At 35.0% G+C, this 19,839-nt stretch overlaps 1 protein-coding gene across 1 annotated transcript in view; it reads left to right on the top strand.

The window, feature by feature from the left end:
• Positions 1-1,084: 1,084 nt before the first annotated feature.
• The window catches only part of PIGK (phosphatidylinositol glycan anchor biosynthesis class K), a 125,463-nt gene continuing 106,708 nt past the window's right edge, over positions 1,085-19,839 (top strand). The window contains exons 1-3 of the mRNA XM_059375167.1: positions 1,085-1,220; positions 4,482-4,535; positions 8,910-9,001. Coding sequence (XP_059231150.1) covers positions 1,128-1,220; positions 4,482-4,535; positions 8,910-9,001 — 239 coding nt within the window. The 5' untranslated portion in view covers positions 1,085-1,127. The remainder of the gene's footprint in view (positions 1,221-4,481; positions 4,536-8,909; positions 9,002-19,839) is intronic.

The raw sequence follows: 19,839 nt of genomic DNA, 5'->3' as shown, positions 1-19,839 counted from the left end.
GGTATTCGAATTCATATGGATAACAAAGCTATGAGCAGAGTATTTACATTAGAGTACTTAAGATTATAAACACAAGGAAACACATCAGATCTTGAGAGCAGTCAAGGAACTAGAAGTATAACAACTTTGAGGTAGTATTTTGTAGCAAGGAATTTAGAGGGAAAAAAAAAACCAGTATAATTTGGTGTTAGATTGTATTTTTATGGCACTGTGAGTGTATACTTTGGAAAGCAATATTATTGATAGGCACTAACATTTTTGTACATTTTGACCTAAGATTCCTGTTCTAAGAAGTTATATAAAGAATATAATTCAACAAATGTAAAAGGCCAAATGCACAAAGGTATGCTTTACAATATTATTTTTATGGTAAAACTTGGAAACTTTGTATTGTCCAGTGGAGGGGTAATTACTTTGAGGCAAAAATAAGGGGTGGAATTTGAAGTTACCATTCAAGCGAAGTAGCATGAACATGCTTTTGTCATGCTAGATAAAAATGATTCAAAATTGAATCATTTATAATGGAACAAACACACATGATCTTATCAAACCCTCAGACTCTCTTTGAAGTCCATTTTAGTTCCATAATTACAGAAGAAACAAAAATTTGAACAATTTCTCCATGTTCAAGCTTTTCATAATAGCCCGCAAGCCTGTTAATTGTAGCAACCACCCATTTTTCCATTTAATCCAATCAATCATCTTTTTGTGCCCAAAGGCTTGCACTTCCTACACCATCTCGCTTCACACACAGCTTCACATACTCAAAGAATTGGCAGCGCTAGGCAGAATAGTAAATACCTTTTTAAAGTTTACGGGATCACAGGTTTTTCTCCCTCACCTTTCAAACAACTTTTCAAACGTTGTATCTATTTTACAATACAAAAACTGGACATTCAGCTAAAGATAAAGGATGAAAGTCTTCCAACTGCCCTGCCCCGGCCACCGGGGGAATCTCAACTCTGTGCCAGGGCTGTTTACTAAAGGCTGCCGAAGGGCGGACCTCAAGGAGGTGGGGCTAGCGTCGCAAAAAAAAAAAAAAAAAAAAAAGCCACGCAAAAAGCCGCCGTGCTGCTTTACGGCACTCGCTCCGCCCCCGCAGGTGCGGGAAGCTGAAGCCGGGAAACATGGTGGCCTCCTGCTTTCTCAGCAGGGGTTTGACAGCCCTGGCAGGGTTGCTGCTTTTCTCCTTCGGCAGCTTGGCCGCTAGTCAGATCGAGGTAGGAGTCAGGCCCTCCGAGCGACAGAGCCCTGGAGGTCAGCTCTGTCGTGGCTCCGATTCCCAGCAGCGAAGGGGAGCATCAGCGTCTTACTAAGGCCGACTGGGCTGTGTGTGGGAAGGGTGTCACCGGGAATGGGATAGGACACTGTCGACCTGTTTCGCCGTTTTAAAACGACGAATTCAAAGAATCAGATCTCAGGAGGCGGGGGAGGATCTGATCCATTCCTCGAACGAGTGTGCAGTCCTCAGCAGTTGATACGTGAGCACGAAAGTGAAGCACCTACTTTTCTCCTGCTAAACTACCCTGCTCCCCTTTGATAGGAGTCAGACCGGTACGGTGTTTCATTTTGGAGTCAAAAGACGTTCTGGCCTTGATAAAGCTTTTTTACTCTATCCAGTACTCGGACAGTACGCGTTTCAGGCCTTCCTAACCTCTAGGCGAGGGGCCCGGGATGGTTAACCGACATTTGCAAATCGATGTCCGAAGTTTCATCTTCTGCCTAGCCCACCTCCTGTAGGATTGCTGCTAAGTCAGAAACCGGTTTGTTTTAATAAACTCTTTTTATCCCGTGTGTTGATCATCACTACTTTCTGTGTTCTGAGCTTTAAAAATTGCTTTCACCTTTCCAGTTCCACCGGCTTAGTGTGGGCTTTGCTCATTTCTTACCTAGACTATTGCAAGAACTATCTTGTTTCCCCCAGGTTTCCAAAGTCCCTCACTTAAATGCTAGATTAGTCTTCATAAAATGCAAACCCAGTCAGGTTATTCTTGATTTAATCCTTTCAGTGTTTTCCCATTGCACAGGGAGGAAAGTTTATTTAAACAGCATAATCTGGTTTCTGCCCATTCTTTGATCTTCTTTTTGGAGTCTGTTCTTTCTACCACCTAAGTACCTTGAGTTTAGACCAATGAGTTCTAAACTTTTTGAATACATATCCTCCAGTTAGAAAAGATGGTGCATGCACCCTTTCGCTGTATCCATGAATTGCTGGTAATCTATATAGTCAATATTTATAAGGTATATTCTTATATAATACAAATATGAATAGACGTTCTGCTATTTTTCTCCTTTATTTTAGTGGATTATCTTGTATACTTCGTTTTTGATACCATTATTTTTTTGTAGTTACGTTGTTTCTGTGCTTTTTCACATTAACCATGATTTTTTTATACCTTTTATTTCTTATGTCTTCTTATAAAGATGTAATAAAAACATAACCTCTGTAGAGTCTTTCCTTATCCCTTGCTTTGCTTATACTCTTGTAATTTGTACACTTAGCCAGTGTAGCATTCATCTACTATAATCCGTATATGCTTTGTAGTATCTGTTATTCCTGCATCTTTCACTTAAGAGTCCAGTAGCTCCCTAACTGGTTGGCTTCAAGTCTTTTTTCTTTCCAGTCTATTTTCTAAGCTGCAGCCAGAGTAACTTTTAAAAATGCAAATCAGATCCTGTCACCCATAAACACCTTAATGCTTTCTTAAGGATAGCGAACAGAATATTCATTATGACCCATGAGTAAGGCCCTACTCTTCTCTTTCTTGGACTTTTAGTTGTGCTAATCTTTTAGTTTCTCAAAGCTCCTTTTTCCCTTAGGGAGGATGTTCCTTCTATCTGGAATTATCTTCCCTCTTCTCTTCATCTTTTGAATACTAAGCAAAGGTCACTTCTCTAGGAAGACTTCACTGATGCCTTCCTTCTTCCCACAGCCAGAATCAGGTCAGGTCTATCTGGGAGTCTATTGTACTTTTTCATGATACTGTGTATCTTATCTCTATAGAATTTATAGTTTGCCCTCATCTGCTTAATGTGTGTCTATCAAGTTGGATAATATCCTCTTTGGAGGCAAGTACTATGACTATTTTTGCCCTTCATTGTATTCTCTTCACTCAGGACAATGGCTGGCACATGGCACCCAATGAATGTGATGAATGAATTAATGTTACCTTGCAGTGTAACATGTTTGCATGCTTCTTTATTGAACTGTGGGGTTCTTCAGATAAAGCAGCATGATTTTTGTATCACTGTACGGTACATGTAACTGGCACATAATAGGTGCTCCATTCATTATATGTAGAATGAATAAGTAACTTTGCAGTGCCTGTATTGTCTAAATAAAAAACAAAAAAATAAAAAAATCACAGAAGAGTTTTGCCATAACAAATTTTTCATCGAAGTCTTGATGTAAAAATTTTCAGCTAGACAGGATATTTGATATTATTGGGTCAGATCTTACTTTCAAGTCTAAAGAGCTAAGTGACTTATCCCAGTCTCACAGCTATGTGTGGGTTAGGATTTGGGCTAAATCTTCAAGTTTTTAAACTAATGCTTTATCCCCTATAGCATACTGTTTATTTTGCATCTAGACAGCTGTTGAGAAAGGTTAAAAAATACATAGATATGTATATGAGGGAATTTTTTGTTTTATTGTCCTTAAAATTTTCTTGCCAGCTGAAAATTAAAACACCTAACATTTGTTATGCAATTACTGTGTTCCAGTCACCTTTTGTACCTTCTGTGTATCAGGTAATATATTACTATTTTATAGATGGAGAAATGGAGGCATAGAGAAACTTTCCTAAGCTTTTACAGCTAGTATATAGTAGGGTCCAGATTTGAATCCAGGCAGTATGACTCCTCTCATAATTAATACTGTTTGGTAGCAGATCTGGGGTCACTAAGGTTTATATTCACTGTAATTTTAATGTATAGTAAATATATTCATTAGGTGTTGATATTTTTGGATGTTACAATGGCAGATATGGTTCAGACTTTAACAGAGTAGGGAAATGGTACATGGAGGCATGGTAGAGAATGTGCTCAATCACATATATTGCTGTGTTCAATAAAGTTACTGGAAACATCCAGCACAGAGTAGGAAGTAGTGAATGAGACTTCAATAAGAAGGGTATTAATTGTTATGTGTAGAATCAGGGCATGAAAATAAGTCAGTCGTTCACAATTTGAAGACTGAATGGAAAACTAGAAGCATATGAGGAAGAGCTGGTTGTGTTTGAGATAAACTGTTTTAAAACAAGTAGCTCTCCTCCATGTCCCCCAACAAAATTAAAATTTGTCCTTTATAAGGACAAAATATGTCCTTTATAAGATCAAATACTAGAACCTTTATAAATTTGCATAATGATAACTTACTATCATTTTAACCAAAGACTCCATGAATCTTAACTGTTCTTTATTCAGTCTTTATTCTCAGAAATGTGGCTTTTCTAATGTTTTTGATATTATTTGACTTGTAGGATCAAGCAGAACAGTTCTTTAGAAGTGGCCATACAAACAACTGGGCTGTTTTGGTAAGTATGTTGTGTTGTTGTTGTTGTTTTAAAGATTTTATTTATTTATTTGACAAAGAGAGAGACAGTGAGAAAGAGAGAGAGCACGTAAGCAGGGGGAGTGGCAGAGGGAGAAGCAGACTTCCTGCCAAGCAAGGAGCCTGAAGTGGGGCTCAATTCCAGGACCCTGGGATCATGATCTGAGTTGAAGGCAGAGGCTTAACAACTGAGCCACCCAGGTGCCGTAGTAAGTATGTTTGATAAGGTATATGTTGTTGTTTACATTAGTTATGTTTCTGAGAAATTCTGTGTTGTCAATCAAATTTTTAAAAAAAATTATTTTCTCCTATCTTATAAGAAATTCCTAAATTTGAATTGGCTACATTTTAAATTGACTATATCAACTAATATTCTAGGGTTTCAGTGTATTGTCAAGTGGTGATATGTAAATAAATATAAGAATATATTAGGGATACTATTGTTAAAAGAAGCATCTTATAAAATGTACAATTATTTTAATGATGGAAATTAGTAATTGTATTTCTTATCTATAATATTAGTTTGTAGATAAATCTCTATTTAGGCTATTAAAAAATTTTTTTTCTGCCCACAAAAATAAATGATCATCATAGAAAATCAAATTATATAGAAAAGTTTAGGAGGGGACAGATTAATTTTATATTAGATTACTCTCACCTCAGTTTAAAAGAAAAAGAAAATATCTTCAAGTCCCACACATGCCAGAATTAACGTTTCGATTCTTCTGGCCTTTGTCTTCATATACAAGCCTAAAGATAAATGATTTTATGTAATGAGGGTCATCTTATACCTGTTATTTTGCATCCCATAGCAGTATATCTTGGAGATCTTCCCCTGTCAATATGGAGATGCATAATCATTTCCAAAGTCTTTATTACCTTGTATTTTATGAATGTACTGTAATCTCTTGTTCATGGGCATTTAGATTCTAACCTTTTTGTTTTAAACAAGGCTATGTTGGACAGCCGTAAAAATACACCTTTGTGAACTTGACTGATTTAATCTTTAGGATAGATTCCTAAGCTATAAGGCTGGGAAGTTATGGAGCATAATTGCTTTCTAGAAATGCTATACCTCTTTTTTCTAATTGCAGAACAACTGTGTATTATTAACCTTTGCCATTTCTTTTTTTTTTTTTAAAGATTTTATTTATTTATTTGACAGATCACAAGTAGGCAGAGAGGCAGGCAGAGAGAGAGAGAGAGAGGAGGAAGCAGGCTCCCTGCTGAGCAGAGAGCCTGATGCGGGACTCGATCCTAGGACCCTGAGATCATGACCTAAGCCGAAGGCAGCGGTTTAACCCACTGAGCCTGAGCCGCCCAGGCGCCCCTGCCATTTCTTTTTAACTGCTGGGTAACAAATTAAATTTTGTTTTAATTTGAATTGTTTTGATTTTTAGTAAGGTTTGCTTATTGGCCAATTTTTTTCTTCTGCCTTTTTTTGTCTTGGCGTAAATTACCATCTTAATTTATCTGGATTTATAAATTTGTATTTTTAATTTCCTTACTAGAATACGCATCATCAGTTTGTTTTTCTCGCACTTGGAAAGTATTTGGATAATAGTTTCACTGCTGAGAATTTATTTAATGACATTCACATGATTAGAAGATATAATAAATTTGACTTCATGAAAAAATTGTAGAAAAGGGTTGACTGGAAGAAAGAATGAGGAAATGAGGCAGGAAAGGAAGCAAATTTTTGTGAAAAAGGAAGGTAGCTCATGGGTCATTTTGTTGTTCTTCCACAAAGAACACCTATATGTTACCCTTCAAAAGAGATTTTATGAAGGAATTGAACAAAAGCAGCTCAAGATAAGGAGATAAGTTTTTGATGACCAGTTAAAAGAGAGGGACATTTAATCAGGAGACAGGCCATGATCCAGCAATTCTGGAGAATAACTTGCTCTTCAGAAACTAAGGGCTCTTCAATGACTAGTCTCTCTATGGGAATTCTTAAGAAAGGGAGTAAGTGCCCATGTTCAGACAACTAATTGCCAAAGGGCTTATCTTTTACAATAAGAGCCTTTTAGCTTAAACTGCACACGCATGAAGCTTTCCTTGTTTGGGAAGCCTCTAACTGAGCCCCTCTTCAGCCTCAGTAACTTGTGTCTCAGATGAGGAATGAAATGAGGATGAGAAAGAATTATTACTGAGCATTTCACAACAACTGCAGTTTTGTATTGTGTGCAATATTTTACATATTAACTCAGACTTCGTAAAGTGAGACTTTACGAAGTGAATTAAAGTGAATTGTGCTTTCTTAAATGGAAAATCTTGAAATTTGACCAGGGCCAAGTTGAAAGTACCAAACATGCATTTTTCTCAATGTTATGTAATTCAGATTTTAAAAATATATGTTTCTCTACCAGTTTGAATTACTTTGTCGTGACTAAATGATCAGAGGTAAATGGAATACCCCTTTGCCATTGTACTGTGACTGAGAAACTTTCGCCACCAGAGGGAGATAGAAGGAAAATTGGATTCCCTTTTAGTTTCAAGATCTGCTTTGAGTAAATCATTTTTGCTCCTGTTTAATAAAAAAAATTTATGATGATAACCCTTACTTATGGTTTAAAAAAAAGTACAGTAAGGTATGAACTGAAAAATCCTTGTACCCTTCTTTGATTCCCATTTTTATTCTCTATGATCAGTTACTCTTTTCTTGTGCATCCTTTCAGAAATTTCCAATGCATATAATTACATTTGTGTCTATCCCTCTCTCCTTTTAAAAAGACTAATGGACCATATCACAAGCTGTCTTACCACTGGCTTTTTTTTAAAATTTCATTTTGAGAATATGAATGATTTATATTAAGTTATTTCTTGGTCCCTACTCTTTTGCCACCTTCATTTCATGTTCAGTAAATTGCTGGTTAAAAGGCAGGCAGTTTTCTTAGGTTTATGCTGAAATACTATAATAGCAAGAAAAGCCTTTTGGATGTGGTAGATTGCACTGAATATACTGGTTTTTGTTATGATTAATTCAGATAGAAATTAAACTGGTTCTACTCAAGTTATGGAATCTGTAGATTTCTAGCTTTTTGATTTCAATTTTTGCTAGTACAGGCAATGTTATAATGAAAATTCTTGATTACATATTTTTGTGTACTTATATAAGCTAAATCAAAAGATTAATATACATTCAAACTTGATATATCTTTAAAATTACCACTTTAGAAGATTTATATTAGTTTACATTTCGAACAGCAAGATATGAGTTATTTATTTCCATACACAATTGTCAATACTATGAATTGTCATGGGCTTTTAAATATTCATCAATTCAATTTGTGTCTTTTAAATTATGGTAAAACTTGACCATCTTTAATAGCTTATTGTCCATTTTGAATACCTTTATTATGAAATGGTTGGTTTCATCTTTTTCCCATTTTTGAAAATTGGGTGGTTCCTTTTTTTTTTATTGAGTTACAATTATTTCAAGTTTTTTTTTAATTTCATTTAGGACTTTGTGGTATTTTTGACACATGGAATTTTACACTTTAATGTAGTCAAAAATTATAGTCTTTTCCTTTTTGGATTTCAGGTTGAAAATTCATTTTAATAAAAAAATCTTGTAGTTCTTTTCCATTTGCAGGGGCAGGAACATTTATGTGATTCTCAAAGCTGTCATTATACCCATGACCAGCAGAGAGGCATGTGGTAGGAGTCTGAGAGGGTGCTGTGGGGTTTAGGTATGCTTTTTGGAATGGATTTCCCATAGGGCTGATTTTTTGAGGCATAGCGTTAAGTTTGCCCAATACCTTTGGTATCATTTTTAGGAATCAGTTTGTTGTTGTTTTTTTAAATGTAAAACTTTTTTGGATTGTTTCTAGTTTTCTATTTGGTTCAACAGCTTCTTTATAATATATTCTCTTATGTGCATGTAAAAGTGCTTTGTATGTTAATCTATCTATCTAGCATTTTTCATAACTGGAATTAGGAAGCAGTCCAGAGTGAAAGGAATATTATATAACCCAATATCGTTAATTTTCTATTCTATGAAGAGATTATGGGCATTGCCTTTGATTCTAAAGAATTTAATCTTTTAGACTTAGGAACATTATAGAATCACATAAATTGAGAGTAACTAAGTTGGTTCAGTATTTGATTAAATTCCCCAAAGATTTGGTTTCTCTTAAGCTGAATGGTCTTTTTATTTAATAGCAGTTATGAAAGACCTCTTTCTGGAGAGCTTGGTTTTATTGACAATTCTTTATATGTTTTCCTGTTTGTAAGCCTATATTATGATGTACTTTTTTTTTAAGGCATCTCTAAATCCTACTTCAAGAGAGATAATTCTATAACTTGGTGGCTTATTTTGATTCATAACAATAATATATTTGTTTTAATACTTTAGGTATGTACATCCCGGTTCTGGTTTAATTATCGACATGTTGCAAATACTCTCTCTGTTTACAGAAGTGTCAAGAGGCTAGGTATTCCTGACAGGTAAGAATTCTTAATAATGCTTAACTCTGAGCTTCAGTGAAAATGAACCTTAGACAATTGTTATTATTTTTGCATTTTCGTATTGCTTTGGAAGAGTTGAAGAAGCCTGATTTGAAGGGTTTTTTATTGTTGTTAACACATACCATCATGTATAAAGTAGCTGTTACTTAAGACCATGATGGCAAATTATATAAAATTATATAAAACAACAGTCAATACCTTATAAGGTAAAAAGATTTGATAAAGTATAATTGTTTAGTGTCATTTATTTAATTATTAAATGCGTTAGTCTGGGTTTTTAATTGTAGGCAATTTTGACTGATTCAAGTAGAAAAGTAATTTATTGAAAGCATATTGATTAGCTCTCCAAGTTGCTGGGAAGGCTATATGTAGCCAGGAACATGTTAGACTAGGTAGCAAGAAAGACATCTGGAAATCATGGCATGAAATCACCCAGTGACAATAAAGCTGCCACATGTTGCTGGTTAGACTCTGCTACTGCATAGCTGCTACCATTATCTTGGGAAACTTAATGTTGCTGCTGCTGCCTGCCAAAATCCAGCCTTTGCTGGCCCAGGTTCTTACTGTCTCTAGCTCTTAATTTAGAGTCCTTGGTGGAAATGTCATATTGGCAGAACATAGATTAAAGTGCCTGTGTTCATGCTAAAAGGGTGACAGGAAGAATGACTATGGCATTTTTAGCTTCTATAAGTGGGGGTGGTTTCTGCCTTCTATGAAGACTCGTAAAGTGGGATATTTCCTAATTACATGAGGGGGTTCAGATTCTAGGCAAAAAATTCCCACGCCTCCAGCCAGATACATGTTCTCCACATTTGGTTTGTCAGATATGATAGAGCTGTTTTGCTACTACCAACATAGTTATAGAAGAAACTGCACTCAGTTCAATTATTTAGTTTTGATTTATTTAGTCCTGTGCTCCTCTCCTTCTTTGAGGCAGGGTGGAAAGAGCTTTGCAACCAGATCTGAGTTTGAAACCTGGGTTAGTGGTGATTTCATCATGCTAAGCCCATTTCCTTGGCTGTTAGCTGGTCATAATAGTATCCTCGTTGCAGGATTCAGATCCTTGCAATAGAAAGCAAGTAGAGATATGTGTAATATGCTGCAGGAGCAGAAAGGAAGCAGTGAATGACGCAGAAAACAAAGATATATTACATTCTATGTAAATAGATCATTTTAGTCTGAGAAGCTGACAGGAACTCTAATTCCTGGATTTCATCTGGAAATTAAGGCAACTTGATAATATTACCATTTTAAAAAGTATATTAAATTAAGTCTGAGAAAGAATGGTTTGCTATATCAAGTTTACAGGTATTATTCTTGTAATTAGCCAATTATTATAATTTATCATTTGGTTCTCCTCTAATAGGGCTATGTGGTTAGTCCTTTGGCTTTTAACTGCTGTTGCTTCTGTACCCTATGTGTTCCTCCAGGGACTTACTCTGCATAGTTTGGCAATAGTTTTCACTTTAGTAAGTGAACCTTTCTTGGGTCTGTACGTTATTATGATATGTTTAAATGGTCTAAGTAAGATTTAAAGGAACTTTTAAAAAAATAGAATATAACCATAGGATGTATTTTTATATATTATAAGTGGTAGGTTTGCCCCTAGGTTCTGAAGAATGTTCTTTAAAAATTTATTCCTGTTTCACATGATTGCCTGTCTACCTCTCTTTTATGACGTCTTTTTTGGGGAATGAATTGGAGATTTAAGCCTTCTGTTTTTTAATAAACAGAGATTAATATACAAGATTCAATTTGGCTTTTAGCCTGTTTATGGTGAATATTCCTTTTACTGGTGACTTGTTTTACTTTACTCCTTCCTGAAATTAAGTATAAAACTCTCTCTAACTAAATTCCTAGGAAGTAACAAATTATAAAATAAGAGTTTGGAAACTTCAAATCATTAAGAACAGCTTTTAGTTTTAAAGCCAGAATTTCAAAATACAGTTTGAATTTATGTTTATACATTATGGAACATTTTTAAGTTAAAAATATTATAACTTTTATTCATATTCTAGGTATGTGTGCTGAGAGAAATGATTATTACATTTAATAAAAATGATGAGTAGAGCTCTATTTTGTTTTTATTTTTTATTTTTTTTTTTAAGATTTTATTTATTCATCAGAGAGAGAGAGAGGGCGAGAGAGCGAGCACAGGCAGACAGAATGGCAGGCAGAGGCAGAGGGAGAAGCAGGCTCCCTGCCGAGCAAGGAGCCTGATGTGGGACTCCATCCCAGGACACTGGGATCATGACCTGAGCCGAAGGCAGCTGCTTAACCAACTGAGCCATCCAGGCGTCCCTGTTTTTATTTTTTAATTTGCTTGTTTTTCAAGGGAGCATTTTACCTTTGTCTTGAGATGCAAAGATTTGCATTTAATTTTCCCGTATACTTGATAAGAAATGAGTTCATGTCACAAATCATTTGTTGAAATACATGACACAAGTGATTGCCTTTTATTTTGGAAGTTCACATCAATTCCATAGGTCCTGTTTGAAATGTCACTACTCTTGTTCTGATTTCTCTCTGATTTTCTGTCTGTATTTCACACATTCTGACCATACTGAGCCATTCTTTGTGCCTGGAATGGTTGTCTGTATTTCTGGCTCACTTCTACCAAAACCTGGCTGTGATTCCAAATCTCTTGTGGTTAAAAATACAGATTTCTTGGCTCCACCTCTCGTGATTTAATATTTAACTCTTAAGCAATGCCTAGACATTAGCTCTAGATGTGGTTCTGATGCACAATCAAGTTTAGGAAGCACAGCTTTAATTTATACCTGACCTTCCAAATTTACTTAATACTTCTTTAAAAACGCCCTTCCAGACCCCTTTCTTTGCTTCTGTGGTATCTTGCATATACTCTGATTATAACATGATTACATGAATTATTGTATGTCTCCCTCATTAGATTATAAACTCTTTGAAAGGAGTGGATTATATTTTATTTCATTTTGTACTTAGCATCTAGCACCTACACATAGTAGTTTCTCGGTAGGCATTGGATAAATAAGTGACTTGGAAATACTTTGTCAGGTAGGCAAAGCAAACACAAGTTTGTTCTTTAAAAATAAAAACACTTGGGTTGCCTGGGTGCCTCAGTTTGTTAAGCATCTGCTTTCCACTGAGGTCATGATCTCAGGGTTTGGGGATTGAGCCCCACATTGGCTCCCTGCTCAGTGGGGAGACTGCTTCTCCCTTTCCCTCTGCTTCTGTCAGTAGCTTGTACTTCTCTCTCAAATAAATAAATAAAATCTTTAAAAAATAATAAAAATAAAAACACTTCTCTTTCCTAAATTGTGTTAGTTTTTAGTAAATGTTCGTATGGTACAAAAGACTATTAATAAATAGTTTGTCAGGACTTTATAATAGTATTTGAAAATGTTGACTCGGGGAAGGGATTTTAGTGGTTATGGGAGAAAATAAAGAGACATATTATTATTGTTTTTATACCTAAGTTACATGGAGGACAGGTGTCTCATACTTTGCCCATGCTTTCTGTAACCTTACCCACCCTCAGGTACTTCTTAAAAATTTGCCTGATTTTAATTCTTTAAACATTTCACTTTTTCAGGAATTTTTCTGCCCTTAAATAATTGTTTTGAACTAAATCCCTGTTTTGCTATCTCCAATATGCTTAAGATGCTGAAGATGAGGGAAACAAAAGGCATTAAGCAGAGGTTAGGCCCCAAAATTGGTATGTGAAACAAAAATTGAGCCAAAATTATTATTATTATTATTTTTAAAGATTTTACTTATTTATTTGACACAGAGAGAGATCACAAATAGGCAGAGAGGCAGGCAGAGAGAGAGGGCACAAAGCAGGCTCCCTGCTGAGCAGAGAGCCAGACAAAGGGCTCAATCCCAGGACCCTGGGATTATGACCTGAGCCAAAGGCAGAGGCTTAAAAGCCCTCTGAGCCACCCAGGGGCCCTGAGCCAAAATCTTTCTTGAGAGTTTCTCAAATAGCACATAAAATACAATGTAGTATTGTTTTCCATTAAGCCTGACGTTTCCTTTAGTGCTAGAGCAGATTACTGTTTTCTTTTTCTTTGGTGGAGAGCTTGATGAAGTGGTTTGCTTGGGACTAGGGAATATGTTATGTGAAAGTACATCTCCTCCTCCAGAGTAGAATTAGATGTTGATGCTGTAAGAGGCATACAGGGATTAGTACTGACTGAGAGGATATAGAATCATAGTTCCCACCTCATGTTTACTTTGGAGAATAAATGCATTGAATTTTGGGGTGGGTGAAATCGACCCCCTACTGAGTGCATTAAGATTAACTTTATGGAGTTAAATGTGTACATAATTTTTCTTAAAATATGATTTAGCCGTATTACAAGTTGGGTGGATGTGAGTTTTTGTTATGATCCTGTTTGATAAACTATTTCTATAGTTAAACCTAACAGCAGCGTTTCTGACTCTATTTTTCCTCCTTACTCTATATTTTAATCATTATGTAAGATTAATATTCCTATTTTAAACCTTTTTCTTCATCTCCCCTTATTCATAAACTCTTAATTTATGCAAATAAAGTTCAAGTCCTCTATGCTAGTATTCAGTCTAGTTCCAGATCTGACATTCTGATAATTTAATTTCAAGCCCTTTGCTCTAGCCACTTCCTTCTTGTAAGTTCCTCTTTTGGTCTCTGTCATTACCTTACACTGGTCATTCCACCTATAGTTCCTTTCTTCCTCCCTCCTTCTAGTTTTCTATACCTAGATTTAATTTATACACTCCCTAGAGCTATCTTGGTCCTTCTTGCATAAATATTTTATTTATACTTTTGTCATGTGACTTTTATTGTATGTACTGATCTTATTTCTTCAATGCTTGTTCTCATACTATGTTTGTAATCCTCACAGTACTTTCTTTAGTATATTGTATAGAGTTGAATGAATGAATGAATGAATAGTTTGCTGAAGACTACTAGCCAAGTAGAACCTGATTGGTCTAGGCTAGAAAGGAAATATTTATAAATACTGTTTATTTATATTCCCTTTATTTATTTTTTTTAAGTTGTTTTTTAAAGTAATCTCTATACCCAGCGTGAGGCTTGAGCTCACAACTCCAAGATCAAGGGTTGCACACTACTGACTGAGCTAGCCAGGTGCCCCTTTTATCTCCTTTAAATCTTATTTCTCAAACTTCATTGAGCTAAAAGTGCTCTGCAGTTAATTTTATAAACTATTCCCTAACTCATACTTTAGGAATCCATTGGTGGGGTGATCTCACCAAGGAACTTTAAATTCATTAATTTCTATCAGATAATCTATAAAAGTCTTGCTTAAGATAAATAAATTTCAACTTTACTTATTCTCTACCTTTCCACTATTTAAGTTCCCTTGGGCTGGGCTTTTTTTGGGGGTCCCATGTCCCTTTTTACTTCTTTTTAAAATAATAAATATTAGAATTAAGAATGTGAATTCTTGTATCTGTAACCTAAGGGAAAAAAATCATGGATTGCCTCTTGTTGTTGTTGTTGTTGTTTTTAAATTTTATTTATTTATTTGACAGACAGATCACAAGTAGGCAGAGACGCAGGCAGAGAGAAAGGAGGAAGCAGGCTCCCCACCGAGCAGAGAGCCCGATGCGGGACTCGATCCCAGGATCCTGGGATCATGACCCCAGCCGAAGGCAGAGGCTTTAACCCACTGAGCCACCCAGGTGCCCCTTGTTGTTGGTTTTAAAATCCTGTTGGCAGTGTAACTTTTAACCATTGTTTTTTAAGCTGCCGTGGCTTAGATCTTGTACATCAGAGGGCATTTTCTAAAATGGAGCATTAATAAGATATTTCAGAGAATTTTTTTACTCACTTAAATAATGTGGAGAAGGGGATGATTTTTATGGTTCTTTGAAAATAGTTGTGGTTTTCCCTCTAGTAAGGTCAGACAAAATGGGCTTCTATTTCTGGCTTCCTTCTTCACACTCCTTACAACACATTCACCATTCACAGTAATTCAGATACTATGTAGTGATTTTCTAATAGCTTATTTCATTACTCCTTGAGGCCTTTATGAGAGATTGTTTTTTGTATTACATTTTGAAAATAGTTACTCAGTAAAAAAAATTAGGAAAGGAAAAAACATTACAGGTAATTGCAAATAATAAAAATAGATAAATCACTTATAAAACATGTACAGGGTTAAAGCACAAAAGCAATAAAATCTATCTATAAAAATCAGTCAAAGGATTCACAAAATGAAAGGATGTAAAGTATGGGCTCATATATATAAAATGAGGGGAGAGGAAGTAAAAATTTAGTGCTTTTAGGATGGGTTCAAACTTAAGCAACTATCAACTTAATATAAACTACTATAGGCATAGGATGTTATTTAGAAACCTAATGGTGATCACAAATCAAGAACCTGTAATAGACATACAAAAAATAAAGAGAAAGAAATTCAAGAATATCACTAAAGAAAGCTATCAAACCATAGGGGAAGAGAAAAAGAGAAGAAAGGAACAGAGAAGAATTACCAAAACAACCATAAAACAAGGAACAAAATGCCAATAAGGATATACTTATCAACAATTATTTTTAATGTAAATGGATTAAATGCTCCAATCAAAAGACATAGGGTGACTGGATAAAAAACAAGACCCATTTATGTACTGTCGACAGGTAACACAGTTCAGACCTAAAGACAAATGCAGATTGAAAGTGATAGGATAGAGAAACATTTATCACGCAAATGGAAGTGAACAGAAAGCTGGGGTGGCCGTACTTTTATTGGACAAAATAGAGTATAAAACAAAGACTGTAACAAGAGACAAAGAAGGACACTACCTAATGAAAAGGGGAACAATTCCACAAGATACTACAGTTTTAAGTGTTTATGGACACAACATGGAGTACCAAAATACAGAAGGCGACTATTAACAGAGATAATGGAAGATATCGATAGTAGTCCAATAATAATAGGAGACCTTAACACCCTACTTACATCAGTGGATAGATCACCCAGATGGAAAATCAACAAGGCAACAGTGGCTTTGAGTGACAGATTGGACCACATGGATCTAACATACATTCAGGACATTTCATCCCTAAACATCAGAATACACATTTTTTTCACATGCATATGAAACATTCTCCACAATACATCATATATTAGGGCACAATACAGTCTCAGCAAATTCAAAAAGATTGAAATCCTATCATGCATCTTTTCCATCCACAGTGGTTTTATATTCTAGTTTTATAACCAGAAATGAATCACAAAAAGAAGACAAATGGATGGAGGCTAAATAACTTGCTACGTAACAAGGAATGGGCCAACCAAGAAATCAAAGATGAAATTAAAAAAATATGTGGAGACAAATGAAAATGAAAACACAATGGTTCAAAATCTTGAGGATGATACACAAGCTATTCTAAGAGGGACGTTAGCAGTAATATAGGTCTACATCAACAAACAAGAAAAATCTCAAACAACCTAACATTATAACTAAAGGACCTAGAAAAAGGAGAAACAAATCCCCAAACCAGTAGAAGGAAGAAAATAATAAAGATTAGAGCAGAAATAAATGATGGAGACTAAAAACAAAACAAAACAACAATAGAACAGAAATGAAACCAGGACCTTTTTTTTTTTAAGATTTTATTAGGAGCTGGTTTTTGAAAAGTTCACAAAATTAATAAATATTTAGCCAGACTTATAAAAAAAGGATTGGGGGGGTACTCATATAAAATCAGAAGTGAAGGAGGAAAAATAACCAGCATCACAGGGGTGCCTTGCTTTCTCTGTCATGTGACTCTTGATCTTAGGGTTATGAGTTCAAACCCCACACTGGGTGTGGAGAGTACTTAAAAAAAATAAAAAAATAAGAAACACCACCACAGAAATACAAAGGATTATAAGAGAATATTATGAAAAGTTATATGGCAACAAATTGGACAACCTAAAAGAAATGGATAAATTCCTAGATGTATGTATCTGCCAAAATTGAATCAGGAAGAAATAAAAATATTGAACAGACAGATTACTAGCAATGAAGTTAAATCAGTAATCAAAAAACTCCCAAGAAACAAAAGTCCAGGACCAGACAGCTGCACAGGTGAATTCTGCCAAACATTTAAAGAGGCACATGACTGGCTCAGTTGGAGTGTGCAACTCTTGATATTGGGGTTATGGGTTCAAGATCAAGTTGGGTGTAGATATTACTTAAAAATGAAGACTTTAGAAAAAATAAAGAGCTAATAAGTATTCTCCTCAAGTTTTTCCAAAAATTAGAAGGGAAAGGAAAGCTGCCAAATTCATTCTATGAAATCAACATTATCCCGATACCAAAACCAGTTAAAGATACTACAAAAAAAGAAAACCATAGGCAATATCTCTGATGAACATAGATGCAAAAATTCTCAGCAAAATGTCAGCAAACTGAATTCGATAATTAAAAAGTCATTAACCATGATAACATTAAAAAGCCATTCACCATGATCAGGTAGGATTTATTCCAGGGATGCAAGGGTGGTTAAATATTCACAAATCAATCAACATGATACATCATATTAACAGGAGAAAAGATAAAAACTATATAGTCATCTCAGTAGATGCAGAAAAGCATTTGACAAAGTACCAAAGCCGTTTATGATAAAAACTGTCAACAAAGCATGTTTAGAGGGAACATACCTCAACATAATAAAGGCCATGTATGAAAAACCAATGTCTAACATCATACTCATTGATGAAAAATCAAGCTTTTTCTCTAAGATCAGGAACAAGACAAATATGTCCACTTTTAGCACTTTTATTCAACCTAGAACTGGAAGGAAGACCTAGCGATAGCAATCAGATAAGAAAAAGAAGTCAACAGCATCCAGATTGGTAAGGAAGAACTAAGCCTTTAACTATTTGTAAATGACATGATACTATACATACAAACCTGAAATACTCCAACAAAAAACTGCTAACACTGGTAAATAAATTTAGTAAAATTGCAGGATACAAAATCAGTATACAGAAATTTTGCAGTTCTATATACTAATAATGAAGTAGCAGAATGAGAAATTAAGAAAACAATCCCATTTACGATTGCACCAGAGAGAATAAAATGCCTAGAAATAAGCAATCAAGGAAGTGGAAGAAAGACCTGTGCTCTGAAAACTATAAAATATTGATGAAAGAAATTGAAAGTGAGATACAAATAGATAGTTCATGCTCGTAGATTGGGAGAACCAGTATTGTTAAAATGTCCATACTACCTAAAGCAATCTGCAGATAATGCAGCCTCTATCAAAATGCTGTTGGTGCATTTTTCACAGAAATAAAAAAAATAATCCTAACATTTAATATGGAACAATTGAAGATTCTGAATAGCCAAAGCAATATTGAAAAAGAACAAAACTGGAGGTGTCACAATTCCAGATTTTGAGATATACTGCAAAGTTTTAGTAATGAAAACAGTATGGTACTGGCACAAAAATAGTCACATAGATCAGTGAAACAGCATTGGCAGCCCAGAACCAAACCCACAGTTATATGATCAACTAATCTGCGACAAAGGTGGCAAGAATATGCAATGGGAATAAGAGAATCTATTCAACAAATTGTATTGGGAAAACTGGACAGCTGCATGAAAAGGAATGAAATTGGACCACTTTCTTATGCCATACATAAAAATAAACTCAAAATGGTTTAGAGATCTAGGCCTGAAACCATAAAGTTCCTAGAAGAAAACATAGGCAGTAATCTCTTTGACATCAACCATAGGACATTTTTGTATTTATACTTCCTTTGGCAAGGAAAACAAAAGCAAAATTAAACTGTTGAGACTACACCAAAATAAAAAGTTTTTGCACAGTGAGGGAAGCCATCAACAAAACTACAAGGCAGCCTACTGAATGGGAGAAGATATTTGCAAATGATAAGGGGTTAATATAAAAAATATATAAAGAACATACAACTCAACACATAAACACACAAAAATAATCCAATTTAAAAATGGGCGGAGGACATGAATGGACTTTTTTCCAAAGAAGACATATAGACAACCAACAGACACATGAAAAGAGGCTTGAATTCACTAATCATCAAGGAAATGCAAATCAAAACAGCAATGAGATCTCACTTCACAGTTGTAACAGTGGCTAAAATAAAAAAATGGGAAATAACAAGTGTGGGGAGGGACATGGAAAAAAGCTTCAGGCACCCACTGGTGGGAATGCAACCTGGTGCAGCCACTAGGGAAGATGGTATGGAGGTTCCTTGAAAAACTAAAAACAGAACTACCGTATTTACCCAAAGAAAGCGAAAACACTAATTTGAAAAGATATATGCACCTTTATTTACAATAGCTAACATATAGCAGCAGCCCATGTGTCTGTCTATAAATGAATGGATAAAAAAATGGTAGATATATATATATAGGCAGTGAAATATTACTCAGCCATCAGAAAAGAATGAAATTTTGCTGTTTGCAAGAACATAGAAAGATCTTGAAGATATAATGTTAAGTGAAATGAGTCAGAGAAAGACAAATGCCATATGATTTCACTCATATGTGGAATTTAAGAAACAAATGAACAAATAAAAAAAGAGATAAAAACCCAGACTCTGGTTACCAGAGGGGAGGCAGGTGGGGGCAATGGGTAAAATAGGTGAAGGGTATTAAACAGCACACTTACTGTGATGAGCGCTAAGTAATGTATAGAATTGTTGAATCACTATATTGTGTAACTGAAACTAATCTAACACTGTATGTTAATTATACTTGAATAAAAAAGAAGAGACAAGAAATAGTTACTCAGAATGGTTAAATGACTTGCTTAAGGTCCACTGAAATTACCATTATGTATTAGAACCAGAATT

The sequence above is a fragment of the Mustela nigripes genome, chromosome 14 (assembly GCF_022355385.1).
Source record: "Mustela nigripes isolate SB6536 chromosome 14, MUSNIG.SB6536, whole genome shotgun sequence".
NCBI classification, from domain to species: Eukaryota; Metazoa; Chordata; class Mammalia; order Carnivora; family Mustelidae; genus Mustela; species Mustela nigripes.
This window is presented reverse-complemented; position numbering and strand designations above follow the sequence as displayed.